The following is a 20,791-nucleotide window of genomic DNA, read 5'->3' as shown; positions in this document are numbered from 1 at the left end:
CTTAAAGAGTCAAGAGGACACCATGTGAACAGTAAGCACACAATACACACACCCGCACAATACACACAACATACAATACACACACCCGCACAATACACACACCATACAATACACACACCCGCACAATACACACACCATACAATACACACACCCGCACAATACACACAACATACAATACACACACCCACACAATACACACAACAAACAATACACACACACACACACACACACACACACAATACACACAACAAACAATACACACACCCGCACAATACACACAACATACAATACACACACCCACACAATACACACAACAAACAATACACCCCCCCGCACAATACACACAACATACAATACACACACCCACACACTACACACAACAAACAATACACACACCCACACAATACACACAACATACAATACACACACCCACACAATACACACAACATACAATACACACACCCACACAATACACACAAAACAATACACCCACCCACACAATACACACAAAACAATACACACACCAACACAATACACACAACTATATGAATAGACAGGAGTGTATAGATGCAACAGGACAGGTGTGTCTAGACTCAGGACAGGAGAGTTACCCTCAAACAGGGGGCTGATCTTCCTCCAGCAGGTGATGCCTCCCTCAGTGGTGAACTGGCCCAGCGCCGTCTCCAGGAAGAACACAGGAACTCCACAAGTAAACAGGAAGATCAGGTAGGGGATGAGGAAAGCACCTGGGTGGGTGAATCAATCAATCAATCAATCAATCAATCAATCAATCAATCAATCAATCAATGTGAGTGCTGCATGGATGTTTATTCTGTCAATGTGTGTCAGGGATTCAATCAACCTTCAGCGTTCCAATCATTATTGAGCTTGGTGAAGTAGAGAGTGAAACCCACTTCTTACTCTACTGCATTCTATGATGATCTACAAGATGGCAGTCATTAAATGGCTATTTCATAACCACTGGATATTTGCAATATCCAACTATTTCCATAAGGCTTGAACGCCTAACTTATACAGTAGGAAGGATCATACATAACATCATTCTGTCCCAATTCTATGTACTGTATAAGATAGCTCACCTGTCTCTCTCTCCTCGCTGAACTCTTTATTTTGTCATCCATTTTATTTTTCATTTTGTGTGTCAGTGTGATGGCTATCAAATCAATGTTTAGTGATCTGCACAGAGTTAAAGACACGTTGGTGTTTCATCTCTTGACTGGGCGTAAAGACCCCCACATGTGAGTGGGCTGAGAGGAGGATGTTTGGTTCCCACTACACCACAGGAGCAGCCGCCAGAGGCTTATGAGGATGGAGCAACAACAGCTGTCTGACCCGGGAGTCTCCTGAACCCTAACCCTGACGCCCCCCCATAGAGCTGTCTGACCCGGGAGTCTCCTGAACCCTAACCCTGACGCCCCCCATAGAGCTGTCTGACAGAACACCTACACAAGCAACTCTCTACTGAGTCTGCTAGATAGAACACTACACAAGCAACTCTCTACTGAGTCTGCTAGATAGAACACTACACAAGCAACTCTCTACTGAGTCTGCTAGATAGAACACTACACAAGCAACTCTCTACTGAGTCTGCTAGATAGAACACTACACAAGCAACTCTCTACTGAGTCTGCTAGATAGAACACTACACAAGCAACTCTCTACTGAGTCTGCAGCTGGACACCTTGCTGGATTTGGAGTTGTACTGTTCGGTTAGCTTCATGGTGACGATATTCTGAACACCAAATTAGCCCTCATCCCGGCTCTCCCCCGACTGATATTGCCTGAGACAAAATATGATGGAGACAAGCGAATCGTTTATAGCTCCAGTAAAAAAACAAAACAGGGAGGAACAATGAGGTGCTGGAAGTATCGTTAGTGTAGTAGGGGCTGGAAGTATCGTTAGCGTAGTAGGGACTGTAAGTATCGTTAGTGTAGTAGGGGCTGGAAGTATCGTTAGTGTAGTAGGGGCTGGAAGTATCGTTAGTGTAGTAGGGGCTGGAAGTATTGTTAGTGTAGTAGGGGCCGGAAGTATCGTTAGTGTAGTAGGGGCTGGAAGTATCGTTAGCGTAGTAGGGACTGGAAGTATCGTTAGTGTAGTAGGGACTGGAAGTATTGTTAGTGTAGTAGGGGCTGGAAGTATTGTTAGTGTAGTAGGGGCCGGAAGTATCGTTAGTGTAGTAGGGGCTGGAAGTGTCATTAGCGTAGTCGGTGTTCTTGGACCTCAGGGAACAGAAACCATTACAAAAAAGGAGAGTCGATCCTGGCACTCAATAAAGTATCGGGAGGAATAAATTATCTTACAAAGCCTTTAATATGACTTGGCTTACATGATTAAAAATGTTTCGACCACTGACGGTCTTCACCAGGACATCAATAGCTCCAGTAACTCATGAAGGTTAGGGTTAGTTACTCCTCTCACCTCCTCCGTTCTTGTAGCAAAGGTAGGGGAAGCGCCACATGTTGCCCAGCCCGATGATGGAGCCGGCCACAGACAGGACAAACTCCAGTTTGTTGCTCCACTGGCCTCTCTCCTCCATCTTCTCCGAGGGGGCCAACTCCAGGGCCCGGCCCGGCCCGTTGGACAGGCCTGCTTTGGCAGTGTCCCCTGGAGGAGGAAGAGGTACTGTACGACAGGGACTCCAGCAAAACATATCAACAATATGACATACTGTAAACAGGAAACGGCAAACATTGTACAGACACGTTTCTATCATGTGTAATGATTCCCTTTGTGCAATGTGCTACACTGAAACTTTTCTATTACACTATTGAATGTGAAGGAATTAGGGCTATAGGACTAACAGCAATATAACCTGGTGATCTACCCAGTTGACACCCCGATTCTGCATGTCAGACAGTAGTTCTCCCAATATATAAAAGACAAATGTTCATAATCAATCAATCAATCAATCATAATATTTTACCAAAGACCAAATCTGTCCAGTCCAGTGCATCATTGCAACAAAGCCTTTATAAAAATGGAATATAATAAAATTAGAACTCAATAAAACAATATTTTTTAAATAACTTACAGTTACATATCTGATCACAGTCCAACTAACATAAAACAAATGTTTGATCCTCCATGTTACAAAATCAAGAAGATGTGTGATGCACTCATAAAAACCTGTAGTACTGACCTTTCATTGCTCTGTTGGACTGGAGGGATGATCAGCCAGAGAATAGTGATCTGTCAATGTTAAGGTTTTAGTATTTAAGAGTGAGGGGGCGGGGCTTCTAATGTTTAACTTAGACACGCCTCCACTGCCTGCCCCCCTATGACCCCTGGAGCTGACAGACAGGCTGCCTTATCTATATCTATCCATATATCTGTTCATCTATCTCTCTCTCTCTCTCTCTCTCTATATATATATATCCATCTACTGTATCTACAGTATATATCTATTCATTTACATCTCTCTCTCTCTATATATATATATATATCAATCTATCTACAATATATTTATTCATCTATCTACATACACTATCTATCCATCTATTTATATATCTCTCCATCTATCTCTAGATCTATCTATCCATCCATCTATTTATCCATCGACTATCCATCTTCACTTAGACAGATGGACAGACAGGCTGCCTTCACTTTGAGACAGACAGACGGACAGACAGACCGCCTTATCCATCTTCACAGACAGGCAGACAGACAGGCAGACGGGGTGAGGAGTTGGATTAGATCGAGGTTCTCCATAATGCCTGGTCCAGCAGGTGTTATGTCCCATTATCATATCTAGGAATGGCAGGTTTCAGTATTGACATTTTCATCAGTATGCATAACCCTAACACTATACATTGATGTCCTACTGCCATTCCTAGATATGATAATGGCACATAGACACCTGCTGGATCACTTTTATCATGCCTCAAACAGGGTCAGGTTATCACCGGTCAAGAAGAGTGGATGGCAGGGTTCCCTAAGCGCTTGGGTCAACCCAGACTACACATTTACAAACAGGAGGGAGCGGACGTATGGCCAGTGACCAACCTGTGGTGTATGAGGTCAGCCAATGGTAGACCGCTGTGTGGTTTGTTGTTGATTAAACCTAGTGGGGGGGGTGAGGGGTGGGAAAGGAATGCGCTGGCCGATACTATGTGTGTGTACATGGTCTGACACTGTGTGTGTGGTACATGGTCTGACTGATACTACAGTATGTGTGTGTGGTATATGGTCTGACTGATACTGTGTGTGTGTGTGTGGTACATGGTCTGACTGATACTGTGTGTGTGTGTGTGGTATATGGTCTGACTGATACTATGTGTGTGTGTGTGTGTGTGTGGTACATGGTCTGACTGATACTGTGTGTGGTACATGGTCTGACTGATACTATGTGTGTGTGTGTGTGTGGTACATGGTCTGACTGATACTGTGTGTGTGTGTGGTATATGGTCTGACTGATACTATGTGTGTGTGTGTGTGTGTGGTACATGGTCTGACTGATACTGTGTGTGGTACATGGTCTGACTGATACTGTGTGTGTGGTACATGGTCTGATTGATACTGTGTGTGTGTGTGTGTGTGTGTGTGTAACATGGTCTGACTGATACTATGTGTGTGTGTGTGGTACATGGTCTGACTGATACTGTGTGTGTGGTACATGGTCTGACTGATACTGTGTGTGTGGTACATGGTCTGACTGATACTGTGTGTGTGTGTGTGTGTGTGTGTGTGTGGAACATGGTCTGACTGATACTGTGTGTGTGTGGTACATGGTCTGACTGATACTGTGTGTGGGGTACATGGTCTGACTGATACTGTGTGTGTGGTACATGGTCTGACTGATACTGTGTGTGTGGTACATGGTCTGACTGATACTGTGTGTGTGGTACATGGTCTGACTGATACTGTGTGTGTGGTACATGGTCTGACTGATACTGTGTGTGTGGTACATGGTCTGACTGATACTGTGTGTGGGGTACATGGTCTGATACTGTGTGTGTGGTACATGGTCTGACTGATACTGTGTGTGTGGTACATGGTCTGACTGATACTGTGTGTGTCTGGTACATGGTCTGATACTGTGTGTGGGGTACATGGTCTGATACTGTGTGTGTGGTACATGGTCTGACTGATACTGTGTGTGTCTGGTACATGGTCTGATACTGTGTGTGTGGTACATGGTCTGATACTGTGTGTGTGGTACATGGTCTGATACTGTGTGTGGGGTACATGGTCTGATACTGTGTGTGTGGTACATGGTCTGATACTGTGTGTGTCTGGTACATGGTCTGATACTGTGTGTGGGGTACATGGTCTGATACTGTGTGTGTGGTACATGGTCTGATACTGTGTGTGTGGTACATGGTCTGATACTGTGTGTGTGGTACATGGTCTGACTGATACTGTGTGTGTGGGGTACATGGTCTGATACTGTGTGTGTGTGGTACAGTACACGGTCTGCACAATGTGTGGCTCAGTATCATCGTTTGTATCTCTAAAAACAGGCATGAAACAGATGATCATGCAGAACAATAACATGCTAATTACTGACCGTGTGACCAACTGGCCTAGTTGATTTCTCCTGGTGGGCCAGTCTGATTTAGTTAGACAGGAGGCAGAACCTGGGTTCTAAGGACAGTGTCCTGGGTGATGTGATGAGGCAGAACCCCGGGTTCTAAGGTCAGTGTCCTGGGTGATGTGATGAGGCAGAACCCCGGGTTCTAAGGTCAGTGTCCTGGGTGATGTGATGAGGCAGAACCCCGGGTTCTAAGGACAGTGTCCTGGGTGATGTGATGAGGCAGAACCCCTGGTTCTAAGGATAGTGTCCTGGGTGATGTGATGAGGCAGAACCCCGGGTTCTAAGGACAGTGTCCTGGGTGATGTGATGAGGCAGAACCCCGGGTTCTAAGGTCAGTGTCCTGGGTGATGTGATGAGGCAGAACCCCGGGTTCTAAGGTCAGTGTCCTGGGTGATGTGATGAGGCAGAACCCGGGTTCTAAGGTCAGTGTCCTGGGTGATGTGATGAGGCAGAACCTGGGTTCTAAGGACAGTGTCCTGGGTGATGTGATGAGGCAGAACCCCGGGTTCTAAGGACAGTGTCCTGGGTGATGTGATGAGGCAGAACCCCGGGTTCTAAGGTCAGTGTCCTGGGTGATGTGATGAGGCAGAACCCCGGGTTCTAAGGTCAGTGTCCTGGGTGATGTGATGAGGCAGAACCCCGGGTTCTAAGGTCAGTGTCCTGGGTGATGTGATGAGGCAGAACCCCGGGTTCTAAGGACAGTGTCCTGGGTGATGTGATGAGGCAGAACCCCGGGTTCTAAGGACAGTGTCCTGGGTGATGTGATGAGGCAGAACCCCGGGTTCTAAGGTCAGTGTCCTGGGTGATGTGATGAGCTCATCGGAGGCAGGAGGGAGAGGTAGGGTTAGAGAGAGGCTGAAGCTCTGGAACCGCTGCCATAAGATTTGCAACAGGCCAGATGATCGTAGAATTGCGCAAGCCTTCGAATCAGAATGGCTGTGATGATCCAACACCAATCAAACACAAATGTTTTAATGTCAGGCTTTGACAACTGGTCATCCCAAGGTTGACAATGACAAAAAAGTAGAATTATTCAATCTGTCACATGTTATAGCTGAGTTAATGATCCAAGTGGTGCTCATCTCCGCTGTGTCTGCGCTGGGTGGCCTGTACGACAGAGGGGAAAGGTCATACGGTCCTGACACAGCAAAGGTCAAAGGTCAGCTCAGACTGAATTTGGCCTGTTCTGGCTACAATCTCAGACAAATCTAGTAGTGCAGTTCAGACACCTGTTAGGTGGGCATGTGGTCCCATGGGGAGCAGCTTCAGACCCTCTGCTCTGCTCATCAAGCACTGAGCTCCGGCACAATCTGGGCATATTCACTAACGTCCCATGGGAATTCATGGGAATTAACAGGAATAAACTGGAAAACAGAATTGAATCCTGTTAATTCCCATTAATTTCCAATTTATTCCCATTCATTCCGATTAATTCCCATAAATTACTGTTTATTCCCATGCGAAGTTTGTGAATATTCCCAGAATTTTACAAGCCTAAGTAGACATTTTGCAACCAGGTACCAAGTAGAGAACCCAGCATGGAGGCTCAATGTCCCACCAACCCGAGTGAAGGACGATGTCCACCAGGCTTCTGACAGCAGGTCTGCTCTTTAGATCCTAACAAGATGACGATGACTTACCTGATCCTAGATCAGCACTCCACCTGTGAAGACTCCATGTGGCCAGGTCAGGATTTGTTAGCTGTAATGTTTCCATAAACTGCATAGTTTACTGTACTTGACAAAAGAAAACAAACCCTGCTGCATTCTAAATCATTTGACTAGGAATCATTTATTAAAGGTGAGAAACAAAAGAAACAGCCATGTCCAATTATTTAATTGCTTAAAACCTATGTACATTATAAATATGTCCACTACATACAACAACCATTTCCTGGTCCTTCATCTGATCCTGCTGGTGTTGGTTGGGGCCAGGAGGGCCAGGAGCAGAGGGTTGGGGCCAGGAGCAGAGGGCTGGGGCCAGGAGGGGCCAGGAGCAGAGGGTTGGGGCCAGGAGCAGAGGGCTGGGGCCAGGAGGGGCCAGGAGCAGAGGAGCTGGGGCCAGGAGGGGCCAGGAGCAGAGGGCTGGGGCCAGGAGGGGCCAGGAGCAGAGGGCTGGGGCCAGGAGGGGCCAGGAGCAGAGGGCTGGGGCCAGGAGGGGCCAGGAGGGCCAGGAGCAGAGGGCTGGGGCCAGGAGGGGCCAGGAGCAGAGGAGCTGGGGCCAGGAGGGGCCAGGAGCAGAGGGCTGGGGCCAGGAGGGCCAGGAGCAGAGGGCTGGGGCCAGGAGGGGCCAGGAGCAGAGGGCTGGGGCCAGGAGGGGCCAGGAGGGCCAGGAGCAGAGGGCTGGGGCCAGGAGGGGCCAGGAGCAGAGGGCTGGGGCCAGGAGGGCCAGATCCTGCAGGACTCTGGCATTACGTCCATCTGCAGACCTCTGGAGGACTACGAAGAGCTGGACGGCTCCAGGACTAGGACTGGGACTGAGGAGATATTGGAGCTACAAAACAGTGGAGAACCTCCCCCAGGCTGTGGGGATCCTTGTGAAGGCTTGTTAACAGGGTTTATATTCTACGCACGGCTCCACCAGGGACAGCTGCTGAACGTGGTACTGGTATGAACAGAGAGGAGGAGGGTCGGCCCACATTAGACCACACAGGTGAGGTCATTCCTGTCAGCTCAGCATGGACACATCATCCTGCCCTGGTCTAGTACAGACCCCCCCTCCCCTGGTCTAGTACAGACCCCCCCCCCCCTCCCCACTGCCCTGGTCTAGTACAGACCCCCCCCTCCCCACCGTCCTGGTCTAGTACAGACCCCCCCCTCCCCACCGTCCTGGTCTAGTACAGACCCCCCCCCCTCCCCGTCTAGTACAGACCCCCCCCCCTCCCCACCGTCCTGGTCTAGTACAGACCCCCCCTCCCCACCACCCTCCCCTGGTCTAGTACAGACCCCCCCCCCTCCCCACCGTCCTGGTCTAGTACAGACCCCCCCCCCTCCCCACCACCCTCCCCTGGTCTAGTACAGACCCCCCCTCCCCACCACCCTCCCCTGGTCTAGTACAGACCCCCCCTCCCCACCGTCCTGGTCTAGTACAGACCCCCCCTCCCCACCGTCCTGGTCTAGTACAGACCCCCCCTCCCCACCGTCCTGGTCTAGTACAGACCCCCCCCTCCCCACCGTCCTGGTCTAGTACAGACCCCCCCCCCTCCCCGTCTAGTACAGACCCCCCCCCCCTCCCCACCGTCCTGGTCTAGTACAGACCCCCCCTCCCCACCACCCTCCCCTGGTCTAGTACAGACCCCCCCCCCTCCCCGTCTAGTACAGACCCCCCCCCCCTCCCCACCGTCCTGGTCTAGTACAGACCCCCCCTCCCCACCACCCTCCCCTGGTCTAGTACAGACCCCCCCCCCTCCCCACCGTCCTGGTCTAGTACAGACCCCCCCCCCTCCCCACCACCCTCCCCTGGTCTAGTACAGACCCCCCCCCCTCCCCACCACCCTCCCCTGGTCTAGTACAGACCCCCCCTCCCCACCGTCCTGGTCTAGTACAGACCCCCCCCCCTCCCCACCACCCTCCCCTGGTCTAGTACAGACCCCCCCTCCCCACCGTCCTGGTCTAGTACAGACCCCCCCTCCCCACCGTCCTGGTCTAGTACAGACCCCCCCCCCTCCCCACCACCCTCCCCTGGTCTAGTACAGACCCCCCCTCCCCACCGTCCTGGTCTAGTACAGACCCCCCCTCCCCACCGTCCTGGTCTAGTACAGACCCCCCCCCCTCCCCACCACCCTCCCCTGGTCTAGTACAGACCCCCCCTCCCCACCGTCCTGGTCTAGTACAGACCCCCCCTCCCCACCGTCCTGGTCTAGTACAGACCCCCCCTCCCCACCACCCTGCCCTGGTCTAGTACAGACCCCCCCCCCTCCCCCCCCCCCTCCCCTGGTCTAGTACAGACCCCCCCTCCCCACCGTCCTGGTCTAGTACAGACACCCCTCCCCTGGTCTAGTACAGACCCCTCCTCCCCACCGTCCTGGTCTAGTACAGACCCCCCCCCACTGCCCTGGTCTAGTACAGACCCCCCCCCCCCTCCCCTGGTCTAGTACAGACCCCCCCTGCCCATCAGCCACATAGTGAGGGAGGTGGAGAAGAGAGAAAACGAGGGTTAGGCTTATTGTGTCCAACATCCCTCCTCCACCCTCTCCTCCATCCTCTCCTCCATCCTCTCCTCCACCCTCTCCTCCACCCTCTCCTCCATCCTCTCCTCCACCCTCTCCTCCATCCTCTCCTCCACCCTCTCCTCCATCCTCTCCTCCACCCTCTCCTCCACCCCCCTCTCCTCCATCCCTCCAGCTGTCTGTGGAGCGGAGGGAAGTCCTGGACTGACGCCGGACTGGCGGAGGTCTGGGGTGTGTGAGCCTGGGAGCGTGGCGTCCGTGGCGTCCGGCCTGGGCCGTCCCGTCGCTAGCTGCTCTCCCGAGGGTCCAGCTCCTGCTGGGGGAGCGCGGGGGGCGGGCCCTGCCCGGCTCCGCCCGGCCCCGCCCGCGCCACGCCCTCCTCCGCCTTCACCAGGGAGGCCCCTCCGGCCGCGGCCCCGCCCAGCATGCCAGCCTTGCGGGAGCAGACGCAGCAGATGTAGTCCTCCGTCTCCGCCATCTCGCAGGACACGCCCACGCACACCTGGTGGAACCACTCGTCACAGCCCCCGTCACACTGCACCCAGTCCACCTGAGGGGACAGACACACATCACATCAAACACCTGACAGACCCACACAGATAATATCACACACCTCTCCCTAACAGACCCACACAGATAATATCACACACCTCTCCCTGACAGACCCACACAGATAATATCACACACCTCTCCCTGACAGACCCACACAGATAATATCACACACCTCTCCCTGACAGACCCACACAGATAATATCACACACCTCTCCCTGACAGACCCACACAGATAATATCACACACCTCTCCCTGACAGACCCACACAGATAATATCACTCACCTCTCCCTGACAGACGGACACAGAAAATATCACACACCTCTCCCTGACAGACCCACACAGATAATATCACACACCTCTCCCTGACAGACCCACACAGATAATATCACACACCTCTCCCTGACAGAGACCCACACAGATAATATCACTCACCTCTCCCTGACAGACCCACACAGATAATATCACACGTTTTTTTCCCTGCAGAGTTACGAGGCGGCCGTCTCGGTCAAATTGTGTGCCGCCTCCAGCTCTCGACAAAAAAACACTTAAGACCTGCCAACCTGTACACATTTTGGTATTCATTTTTTGTTTTCCAGTTATTTATGTTGTAACATTTTTACACTTTTTATACTTTGCAACCTCGATATATAATTAGGAGCATTTGCGCGAGTGCACATAATTGTTCTGGTCCTTTTTTCCTTTCAGGCGATTCGCTGGTTACTCTCAGGTGCGGTCGGTGTCATACGCGGTAGCGGTGAAAACAAGGGTTAGAACAAGTGTTCCTCCCATGACTTCAACGCCCAAACAGCCACATCTTGTAGGAACACAGGGTTTGGACTGGGACAAAGCTCTCGACTTCACCAATACGCTGAAGTTATCAAGCTCAGGTTATTGAACAATGTTTTCTCTTTGAGAGTGTGGAGCCTCTTCTCCAGCCATTGACATGAAACCTCAGGTCTACTGTGTCGCCTACACTAGTACTGTTTGGCCTGACGACCTACTTTATTGTCACAGTTCCATTATATGCCCTCACAAATGTTCTAAGCTGTTTGTTGTTTACAAATACCCCAAGGCACCACCTCCATCTCACTCTGAGCCAGGAAAACCCTGAACATGTTTGACATTTAGATTATCACATCACTAGTCTACTTTACAAGTCAGAGGGCAATGGTTCGTAGCTCCCTCGAGCACGATAATATCCTGTAGTGTGTGATGAGCCGATATTTTCAAATCTTGTAGTGTGCGCTTGTTTGAGATTCGCGAGAAGAACATCTGTTAAGATTCTCCTTATGTGGGTGATGCAAACCGATCTTGAAATGGGTCAGGATTTTTAACATCCTCGAGTGTGAGCCCGGCATTAAACACACAATCCCCAAAGATGGCGGTAGCCGCAGTTGGACTGGTGGAGTTCCCCTGATCTCAGGCTGGGAGCGTCCAGCACATGGCAGGTTGGAGGCGGGCTCCTGGTTAAGCTGTCCACAGCACATGGCTGCTCTGTTAATATGTGATGTGTAACTCTCTTTAGGGTGTTCCAGCTGTTGATATTCAATAACCTTCCATGATGCTCATTTCCAAAGATGTTTACTCCACACTGTCCATTATTAACTTCCCCACTGAGCAAGCACACCTACGGCTGGCGGCTGGGATAGCGGGTCACATCACAACACCCATGACCACTCTGTACTCTCTACATGCCATCTCCTGCCTGGACTACTGCAACTCCGTCCTTGGTAGGCCTCCGGCGTCAGCCATTAAACCTCTGGAACTGGTCCAGAAAGCTGCTGCTCGCCTGGTGTTCAACCACCCCAAGTTCTCACACACAACTTCCCTCCTCCGTTCCCTACACTGGCTCCCTGTAGTGGCTCACATCCAGTTTAAAACTCTGGCGCTAACCTACAGGGCAATGAAAGGAACAGCTCCCTCCTACCTCCAGGCCATGGTCAAGCCCTACACCCCCTCCGGACCTCTATGCTCCGCTACCTCTGGGAGACTGGTTGCTAGCCTCGTGAGATCATCCTGATCTAGCGAGGTCACTTTCAGTTTTTGTCCACAGATCAGTCTGGCCTCCACCCTATCTAGAACGATAGGGTGAAACTGAGCGTGATCTTGCAAGATCAGGATGGTCTCACGAGATCAGGATAGTCTCCCGAGATCAGGATAGTCTCACAAGGCTAATTGGTTGCCTGTCACGCCGAGGCCCCTGCGGTCGATCAACGCGGTCACGGCTCTTCTCTGTCCTGGCCCCGCAGTGGTGGAACGAACTGCCCACTGACGTCAGGACAGCAGAGTCGCTGCTCATCTTTCACCGCAGGCTCAAAACTCACCTCTTCAAGAAGTACAGTACTACAACGATCCTCCCTCTTAAGCACCTATTGTATTTTAGATTGCTATTCTTGCACTTTGCCTCAGCATTAGATTATGCTCTTAGTCACTTGTTTTAGAAAGGAGATACACTTGAGAGTTCTGGAGAGTAGAGGTACACTGACTTCCTACATTAAATGCATCAAAAGCGTCTGCTAAATGACAAATGTAAAACGTAATATATAATTACAAGACGTCATTTTATGTCAGCTAGCAAGCTAACTTATGTGTTCTTGATATTAATGACATGAATTAGTTCCTTTTGTCAGGTGAGCAAATACTTATGTTAGGGCTACATACACTACATTACACTACACTACATGATTGGCAGGCTGCTCGGAGCGTGTCACAAGTACACTGGGTCTTTACTGTGAGCTCACTAATAATACTAGGACTTTGACCTACTCCATCTTATGAAGGTTTCGCAATAGTTCTGGAATACTGTTCCTCTTCAGCAATAGATGGTGTCAAGATAACCTGCATAACTTGGTGCGTTGAAGCCTGTGCCCTCTGCACTCTGTTAAACAGTAAACCTCCATACGTTCAACACTATCAGTCAATCATCTATGGATCAGCTGTCAGACTGCACTTCCTCTCTGGTGGCCTAGGACAGGCCTGGGTACTGGTCTAAGACAGGCCTGGGTACTGGTCTAGGACAGGCCTGGGTACTGGTCTAGGACAGGCCTGGGTACTGGTCTAGGACAGGCCTGGGTACTGGTCTAGGACAGGCCTGGGTACTGGTCTAGGACAGGCCTGGGTACTGGTCCAGACTGGAGTGCAGACGGCAGCTATGACTGCCCTCCGCTGGCCAGACACGGAACAGCACCCGGGGTCGGCGCGGCGGCTCCGTCACAGCCGCGCTCGGCCTCACCTTGTCCTTGCAGGGCCGTTGGCAGTTCTTGGCCGCGCAGACGGCGTTCTCGTCGTTGGAGTCCTCCGCCCCAGACCAGTCGTACTTGGAGGGGATGTCGAGGATCTTCTTCTCCTTGCGCTTCTCCAGGCCCTCGCGCAGACCCTCGGCCTTGGCCGCCGCCCGCTCCTTCCTCTTCCTCTCCTTCTCCTCCTTGGCCAGCCGCTTGGCCAGCTGCTTCATCTCCCGGGACTTGTCCGGGTTCAGCTTCAGCTTCTTCTTCTTGGGCTTGCCCGCCAGCTCCAGACCGACCCGCTTCAGCTCCTTGCTCTTGGGCCGGCCCACGTCGCTCATCCCGGCCCCGCCCCCGGCGGCGGCCGCCAGCAGCATGTGGTGATGCTCCGCCCTCTCCAGCTTCCTCTTCCTCTTCTTCTCCGAGTCCTTCATCCTGACCTTCAGGGGTTTCTCCAGCTGAGGGTCCTCCGACTGGGGCCGAGAGAGAGAGAGAGAGAGAGAGAGAGAGAGAGAGAGAGAGAGAGAGAGAGAGAGACAGAGTGAGGGAGACAGATGGAGAAGAGACAAAAAGAGAGAGAAGGGCAAGAGAAAGATATGCAGTGAGAGAGGAATATGTAACTTGATTTATCTGTAACCTTGACGTCACTTATCCTACCTAGCATTTAGATTAACCTTCAACACCCCTCCTGTTAAGCAGTTTGGAGTAACAGCCTGTAACAGACTCCATGTTTGGAGTAACAGTATGAAAGGGATTCCATGTTTGGAGTAACGGTATATCACAGAATCCATGTTTGGAGTAACAGTATAACTCCATGCTTGGAGTAACAGCATGTGACAACTTCCATGATTGGAGTAACACTATGTCTCCATGTTTTGAGTAACAGTTTGTAACAGACTCCATGAAGTAACAGTACGACTCCAGGTTTGGAGTAACAGCATGTAATAGACTCCATGTCTGGAGTAACACTGTAACCGACTCCATGTTTGGAGTAACATACCATGTAGCAGACTCCACGTTTAGAGTAACAGTATGTAACAGACTCCATGTTTGGAGTAACAGTATGTAACAGACTCCATGTTTGGAGTAACAGTATGTCTCCATGTTTGGAGCACCAGTCGCCATGCATCTTCCTACCTCCATCACCTGAAGGAAGCGGTCCTCGGAGGGGGGGTGTGTGGCCTGGAGGATCCTCCAGATGTGCTGGGTCTCGTCCAGGGACACCTCCAGCAGGTCCCCCACCATCATCAGCTCCTCCAGCTGGGCCTTGGCCGGGGGGGACAGCTCCAGCACAGGGGGCTCCAGGCTGCGCGGCACCAGGGGGGTCTTCCTGGGCTGCTTCCTGGGGGGCCCCATGTCTGGGGGGGGAGGGTTGGGTTAGTACTGGTTGTGTATGTGTGTGTGTGTGTGTGTGTGTGTGTGTGTGTGTGTGTGTGTGTGTGAGTGAGTGAGGTGAGGATCTTACTCTGGACACAGGTCTTTGAGGCGGAGGAGTAGGCGTGTTCAGCACAGAAGGAGGGCGTGGCGGCGGGCCACATGTGACTGACCACTTCCTCCGACTTCACAGGGATCTCTTCATCACAGAACAGGTAGGGCTTCACCTCTCCAGAGTCCTGCACACGCACCGACACACTCAGACGTCAGCAGTGTCCCCCTTCCATCTATTATCCTTCCTCTGTTCCACTTGGTCCATATCCAACAGATATTTTCTCACAGTTCAAATACATTCTTTTCCCTGCCTCAATCTGAGAGCAAGATGTCAGTAGTGATGTCAGTAGTGATGTCAGTAGTGATGTCAGTAGTGAATATCAGTAGTGACTATCAGCAGTGAGGTCAGTAGTGATGATGTCTGTAGTGATGTCAGTAGTGAACGTCAGTAGTGAACGTCAGTAGTTTGTTGTGATAATGTGATGTCTGCAGTGATAATGTCTGTAGTGATAATGTCTGTAGTGATCATGTATGCAGTGATAATGTCAGCAGTGATAACATCAGTAGTGATAAAGTCAGCAGTGATAACGATGGTTACGTATTGTAACCCTAGTTCTATGAGTGGAGCGGAGCCCCACAGGGCTAGCTCCTATTGGCTAGCGAAACCCAGCTAGCTACATTGACTGAAGAAAAAAACATACACGCACCTGTGTCCAACCAGGTCCGGTGCACCACTGTATAAGCGGGCTACGCCCGCACATCTGCTCCTAACCGAAATTTTCAGCGAGCAGACTGCGGGGCAGCAAGTCTGTTCCCTGTGGGGCTCCGCTCCACTCATAGAACTAGGGTTACAATACGTAACCATCGTTCTATTTCGTGGAGCTCCGCCCCACAGGGCTAGCTCCTATTGGCATAAGCGGAGCTACACGACCGCACCATACACTCTTGCTGGCCCCAGTAAGGGAACCAGTCAGGACACAAGCCAGGGCTCCAAGGCGAGACCATACTAACAGTTGATCCGACCCAAGCACTGGCCCCACCCCGCCACACTCAGTCTATCACAGCCGAGGGCAAGGAGAGGTACGTGGGGCGAGAGCTGGACCAAAGCGGTTACTCCGTAACAAGCCCGTCCCAGCCTCACACATAAACAGGAACGGAACGTCACTTAGACGGGCCCGCTCCTACCTTAGCTGAACCGGTGAGACCTGAGTGAGTCACGTCTGCTTTCCTAGCAGGAAAAGACCCCGCGGCTCAAACCGGTTCTCCAGTAGCGGCGAGACCTGCCATGGTCAATTCTGACTCTTTCACAGAAGACCCGGCGACTCGAGCCGAACACCTACATGAAAAATCCTGTCTAACGCTGGCTCGCACCGGCGGCTGTGTTTAGCACAGATGACGCCACAGAGACAGAGGACATGGATAAAAGGTAATAACGGACAAAAGGAGACGGGGACGACCAAGTCGCCGCCGCACAGATGTCCTCCACTGACACACCATTGAACAGGGCAACTGACGTGGCCACACCCCTTGTGGAGTGTGCCCGAACAGCACCAGGCAGAGGACGACCCGCAGTCACGTAAGACTGGGCGATGCCCTCACAGATCCAATGGGAGAGACGCTGTTTCGACAACGGAGAACCCACCTTCCCTGGGCCGTGGCAAACCAACAACTGGGGGGTGGTGCGGACCGCAGCCGTGCGCTGGACGTAACACATCAACGCACGCACAGGACACAACAAATGCAGGCGGGCCTCTTCCTCGCTCGCATGAGGTGGAGGATAGAAGGCTCCCAGCTCCAAATCCCGTGCCCTATAGGCGCCCCGGACCACCTTCGGAACGAAAGATGGATCCGTGCGCAACACAGCTTTGCTCCCATCACCCGTGATGAGAAAAACTGTCAACGCCCTCAGATCACTGACCCGCTTGCCCGACGTCAGAGCAAGGAGCAGCGCGGTCTTAATCGACAGCCACTTGAGAGATATCCGCTCCATTGGTTCGAACGGCGCTTTACATAGCGCATCCAGAACCAAGAGCAAATCCCAAGGCGGCGCCGCAGCCTTACGCACAGGGCGAAGACGGCGCGTGCCGGCCAGGAAGCGTTTAACCAGGGGATGCCCGAAAACCGTAGTTTTGGCGAACCCCTCATGGCATGCGGAAATAGCACACGCATACACCTTGATAGTGGATGCTGCCAAACCGCCACCATGACCCATCAGGTGCTGAAGGAATTCCAAAATCGCCTCGACCGAGCATGACTCGGGAGCGAAGTCCCTTTCCTCACACCAACGCGCAAAAGCAGCCCATTTGCCAGAGTAAACCAAGGCAGTGGAAGCCGCGCGCGCGCTCTGAATTGTACAGATCACGGCCGGAGAGAGTCCCCTATCAGACAATCTCCGCCGTTCAAGAGCCAGGCCACCAGCGGCCGTCCCAAGACTGGAGGTGCGCAAATTGAGCCCTCCGCCTGGGACAGAGCGTTCGGCCAATGAGGGATGTGCCACGGATCTACAGTAGTCATGGCCATCACTTCTGCATACCATCTCGCCCAGTGGCGGTCCGGCGCTATCAGTATCACTGATGCACCCTCCGACCGCACCCTGGCCAACAATGGTAAAATCAGCCCCATCGGCAGGAAAGCATACAGCAGCGCCCCCGGCCAGGGGGCATGCGCGAACGCATCCACGCCCAGCGGAGGCTGGTCCTGCTGTCTCAGAGAGAACCAGAGGGGACACTTCGCGTTCTCTCTCGAAGCAAAGAGATCCACCCCTGCTCTGCCGAACCGGGTCCAGAGCTGAGCCACTACCTGAGGATGTAGGCTCCACTCGTCCGGGTGAGGCCCGCCCCGAGACATCAGGTCCGCCCCGACGTTCAGACGGCCGGCAATGTGCCGCGCTGTCAGTGACCGGAGATTGACATGAGCCCATCGCCACAGCGTTACCGCCAGACGGTGAAGCGCTGGCGAGCGGACTCCCCCTTGTCGGTTGACGTAAGCTACTGTGGTCTGGTTGTCTGACCGCACCAGCACATCGCGCCCCTGTACCAGGTGTACAAAGTGGCGCAATGTCAGTAGCACCGTCTCCAACTCCAGGAGGTTGATGTGGCGCCGTTCTCCGACGGCCCACAAACCACCTACGGCCTGGGACAGACATGTACCACCCCAGCCGCTTAGAGACGCGTCTGTGAAGACAGCGACGTGAGCCGACACCCTGCCTATTGGAACACCGTGCGCTATTACGCGCCGGTCCCTCCAATAGTCGAGGTCTGCTGACAACGACCCCGGCATCCGCACAAGGCGCCGTCTGTGCCTCACAGGGTCCAGACGAAGCCGCGCGAACCATCTCTGCACGCACCTCATGTGAAGAAGGCCCAGTGACACTACCACATGGGCGGCTGCCATGAGACCCAGAAGGCGCATGATCGACAGAACCGCGATCTTTCGAGAAGGACGGCAAACACTGAGACTCTTCTCCAGTGTTTCCCTCCTTGAATCGGATAGCCGTGCTCTCATGGCGCTCGTGTCCAGATTGATACCTAGGTAAACAATCTGACGGGCCGGCCACAGAGCACTCTTCTCCCAGTTGATTGCAAACCCCAGGTCGGTGAGATGCCGCACCACCGTGGCGGTATGCATCAGAGCCAACAAAGGCGACGGAGCCAGTACCAGCAGGTCGTCCAGGTACGCCAGGATCCTGATGCCCTGCCGGCGCAGTGGCCTCAACGCCGCCTCCACACAATTGGAGAAGGTTCTGGGGGCGAGCGCATATCCAAACGGGAGTCTGGTATATTCGTACGCCACACCCAGGTAGGCGAAACGCAAAAACTTCCGATGCCGATGAGCTATCGGTATGTGGAAGTAAGCGTCCTTGAGGTCTATGCTGGTGCAAAAATCGCCGGGAAGGAATGCCTCCAGCATTTGTCGCACCGTAAGCATATGGAACTTCAGATTCGCCACCGTTTTGTTGAAAAGGCGGAGGTCCAAAATTGGCCTCACGCCCCCCGTCTTCTTTGGCACGAGGAAGTAGCGGGAATAAAATCCCTCGTCCCTCTGGCCTGACGGGACCACAGTTACCGCTCCCTTCGCCATCAGTTCTGCAATCTCTGCTGACAGAGCGGCAGCCTGAGCGGGACGCGGTATCACTGTCTCCACTACGCCCATGAAGGGCGGTGGGGGGCAACAAAACTGAATGAGATACCCTTCCCGTAGAACACGCTGCAACCAGCTGTCCAGGAGACATCTCTCCTGCCAGACTGTGAAGCGGTTGGAAAGAGGTTGTGCCGGAGATCGCGGGAACAGATCGAGGAACCTGCCATAGTTCAATTTGGCCCTGACCGCCACCGGACAGCTGAGAAACTCTGCTGTCCTGGCCCAAGGCGGGCCACCCTCGAAAGGGAGATGAAAAATCCCCATTGGGAGTTCCATGTCCCTGAACAGCGCGAGAATGAATGGCATTCCTGTCAAGAAGCACTTCATTCACAAAAAGAGGAAGTGAGCCGACACCGTCCGCATTGCTAACAAGCCGCCGTCGCTCATCCCATTGAGAGAAAACGGCGGAGTGTTGCAATGCGGGAAGCCCCGCCTTCTCATTTGCATGATCTGGCAAGGTGCCGTCTTTCGCAGACCGACTAGACGGGACATGAGAGGCGGGCAGTGTCAAATAGCCAGCCGAGGCAGTAAACACGGAAGTATTCTCACTGACCGGTGAGCGTGAAAACTCTCTACCTGTCGAACACACAGGGAGAGGCTCGAACGCTCGGCCCGAATGAACGAACGCCGTCTGGGGGTCTAGCGCATCTTTTTCGCCGCTAAACCCCGCCAGCGGTCGGTCCCGAGAAAACTCCGAACAGGGCAGTACAGCCATAGCACTTGGCCTGGGCGCACACATCCCCTCTGTTAAAAACCCAACCGGTCTGTTTAGAACAGGGGCGGCGAGACCTGCCGTGGTCAAATCTGACTTTCTCACAGAGGACCCGGCGGCTCTAGCCGAATATATTACATTCGCTGAACCGGCGAGAGCTGCGCGCGTCACGTCTGCTCTCTTTGCAGGAAAAAACTCCGCGGCTCGAGTCGGTTTTTCAGCTGCGGCGAGACCTGCCATGGTCAATTCCGACTTTTTCACGGAAGACCCGGTGGCTCTAGCCGAATACATCACATCAGCTGAGCCGGCGAGCCCCGCGTGAGTCACGTCTGCTTTAGCAGGAAAAGACTCCGCGGCTCGAGCCGGTCTCCCAGCTGCGGCGAGACCTGCCGTGGTCAATTCTGACTCTTTCACAGAAGACCCAGCGGCTCTAGCCGAGAACATTACAGTAGTTGAAAAGGGAGGAGATGCGGACTGCACATTACAACCAGCTTGATAACGTTGCATCGTGTTTGTTTTATTGAACAGGGAAACTTGCTCACCGCCGCTCTTAACAGAGCGTGGTGTGGACACAACACAGTCACGCATCTTCACGCACCGTCAATAGGTGCGCCTCTTCCTACCCCAAGCCGGAGGCGGAGCGGTGGGCGCGCTTGAAGACGCCGGACCGGTCCCGGCACCCTGGGCGGGGTAGGCAGGGGGAGGTCGCGGGGGAGGAGCCGCGTGCGCAGTCCAGGAGCCCGGGCGAGCCGGTCCATGGGCCGTAGCGGGGCGGGACCCCGTGGCAGGTTGTTTAGTCTTGTGTGTCCGCCGGCGCTTGCTCCCAGTCGCGGCAGCATCAGCCGGAGCACGCGGACGTGCCGGCACACTGCGCTCCCCCGGAGCCGCGAGGTGGCGAGCGAGGAGGAGCCGGTCCTGCTCCTGGCTGCGACACTGCTCCAGGATCTTAGACACAGCTGCCCCAAACAACCCCTCCCTACTGACCGGTGAGTTGAGGAGGACACTCTTGCT

General features: G+C 53.1%; 2 protein-coding genes across 3 annotated transcripts in view; both read right to left on the bottom strand.

Annotated features, from left to right (window-relative positions):
• Positions 1-2,569, bottom strand: part of LOC311317110 (sodium- and chloride-dependent GABA transporter 2-like) — a 10,502-nt gene extending 7,933 nt beyond the window's left edge. Inside the window, exons 1-2 of the mRNA XM_084448121.1 lie at positions 2,441-2,569; positions 612-746 (exon numbers count right to left, since the gene is read on the bottom strand). Coding sequence (XP_084304247.1) covers positions 612-746; positions 2,441-2,558 — 253 coding nt within the window. The 5' untranslated portion in view covers positions 2,559-2,569. The remainder of the gene's footprint in view (positions 1-611; positions 747-2,440) is intronic.
• A 7,351-nt stretch (positions 2,570-9,920) lies between these two features.
• Positions 9,921-20,791, bottom strand: part of kdm5a (lysine demethylase 5A) — a 37,515-nt gene continuing 26,644 nt past the window's right edge. For both annotated transcript variants that reach the window (XM_084448119.1, XM_084448120.1), the window contains exons 26-29: positions 14,966-15,113; positions 14,638-14,858; positions 13,509-13,973; positions 9,921-10,273 (exon numbers count right to left, since the gene is read on the bottom strand). In XM_084448119.1, the coding sequence (XP_084304245.1) occupies positions 10,010-10,273; positions 13,509-13,973; positions 14,638-14,858; positions 14,966-15,113 (1,098 nt within the window). In that variant the 3' untranslated portion in view covers positions 9,921-10,009. The remainder of the gene's footprint in view (positions 10,274-13,508; positions 13,974-14,637; positions 14,859-14,965; positions 15,114-20,791) is intronic.

This window comes from Borostomias antarcticus, assembly GCF_949987555.1.
Source record: "Borostomias antarcticus genome assembly, chromosome: 13".
Classification (NCBI taxonomy): domain Eukaryota; kingdom Metazoa; phylum Chordata; class Actinopteri; order Stomiiformes; family Stomiidae; genus Borostomias; species Borostomias antarcticus.
This window is presented reverse-complemented; position numbering and strand designations above follow the sequence as displayed.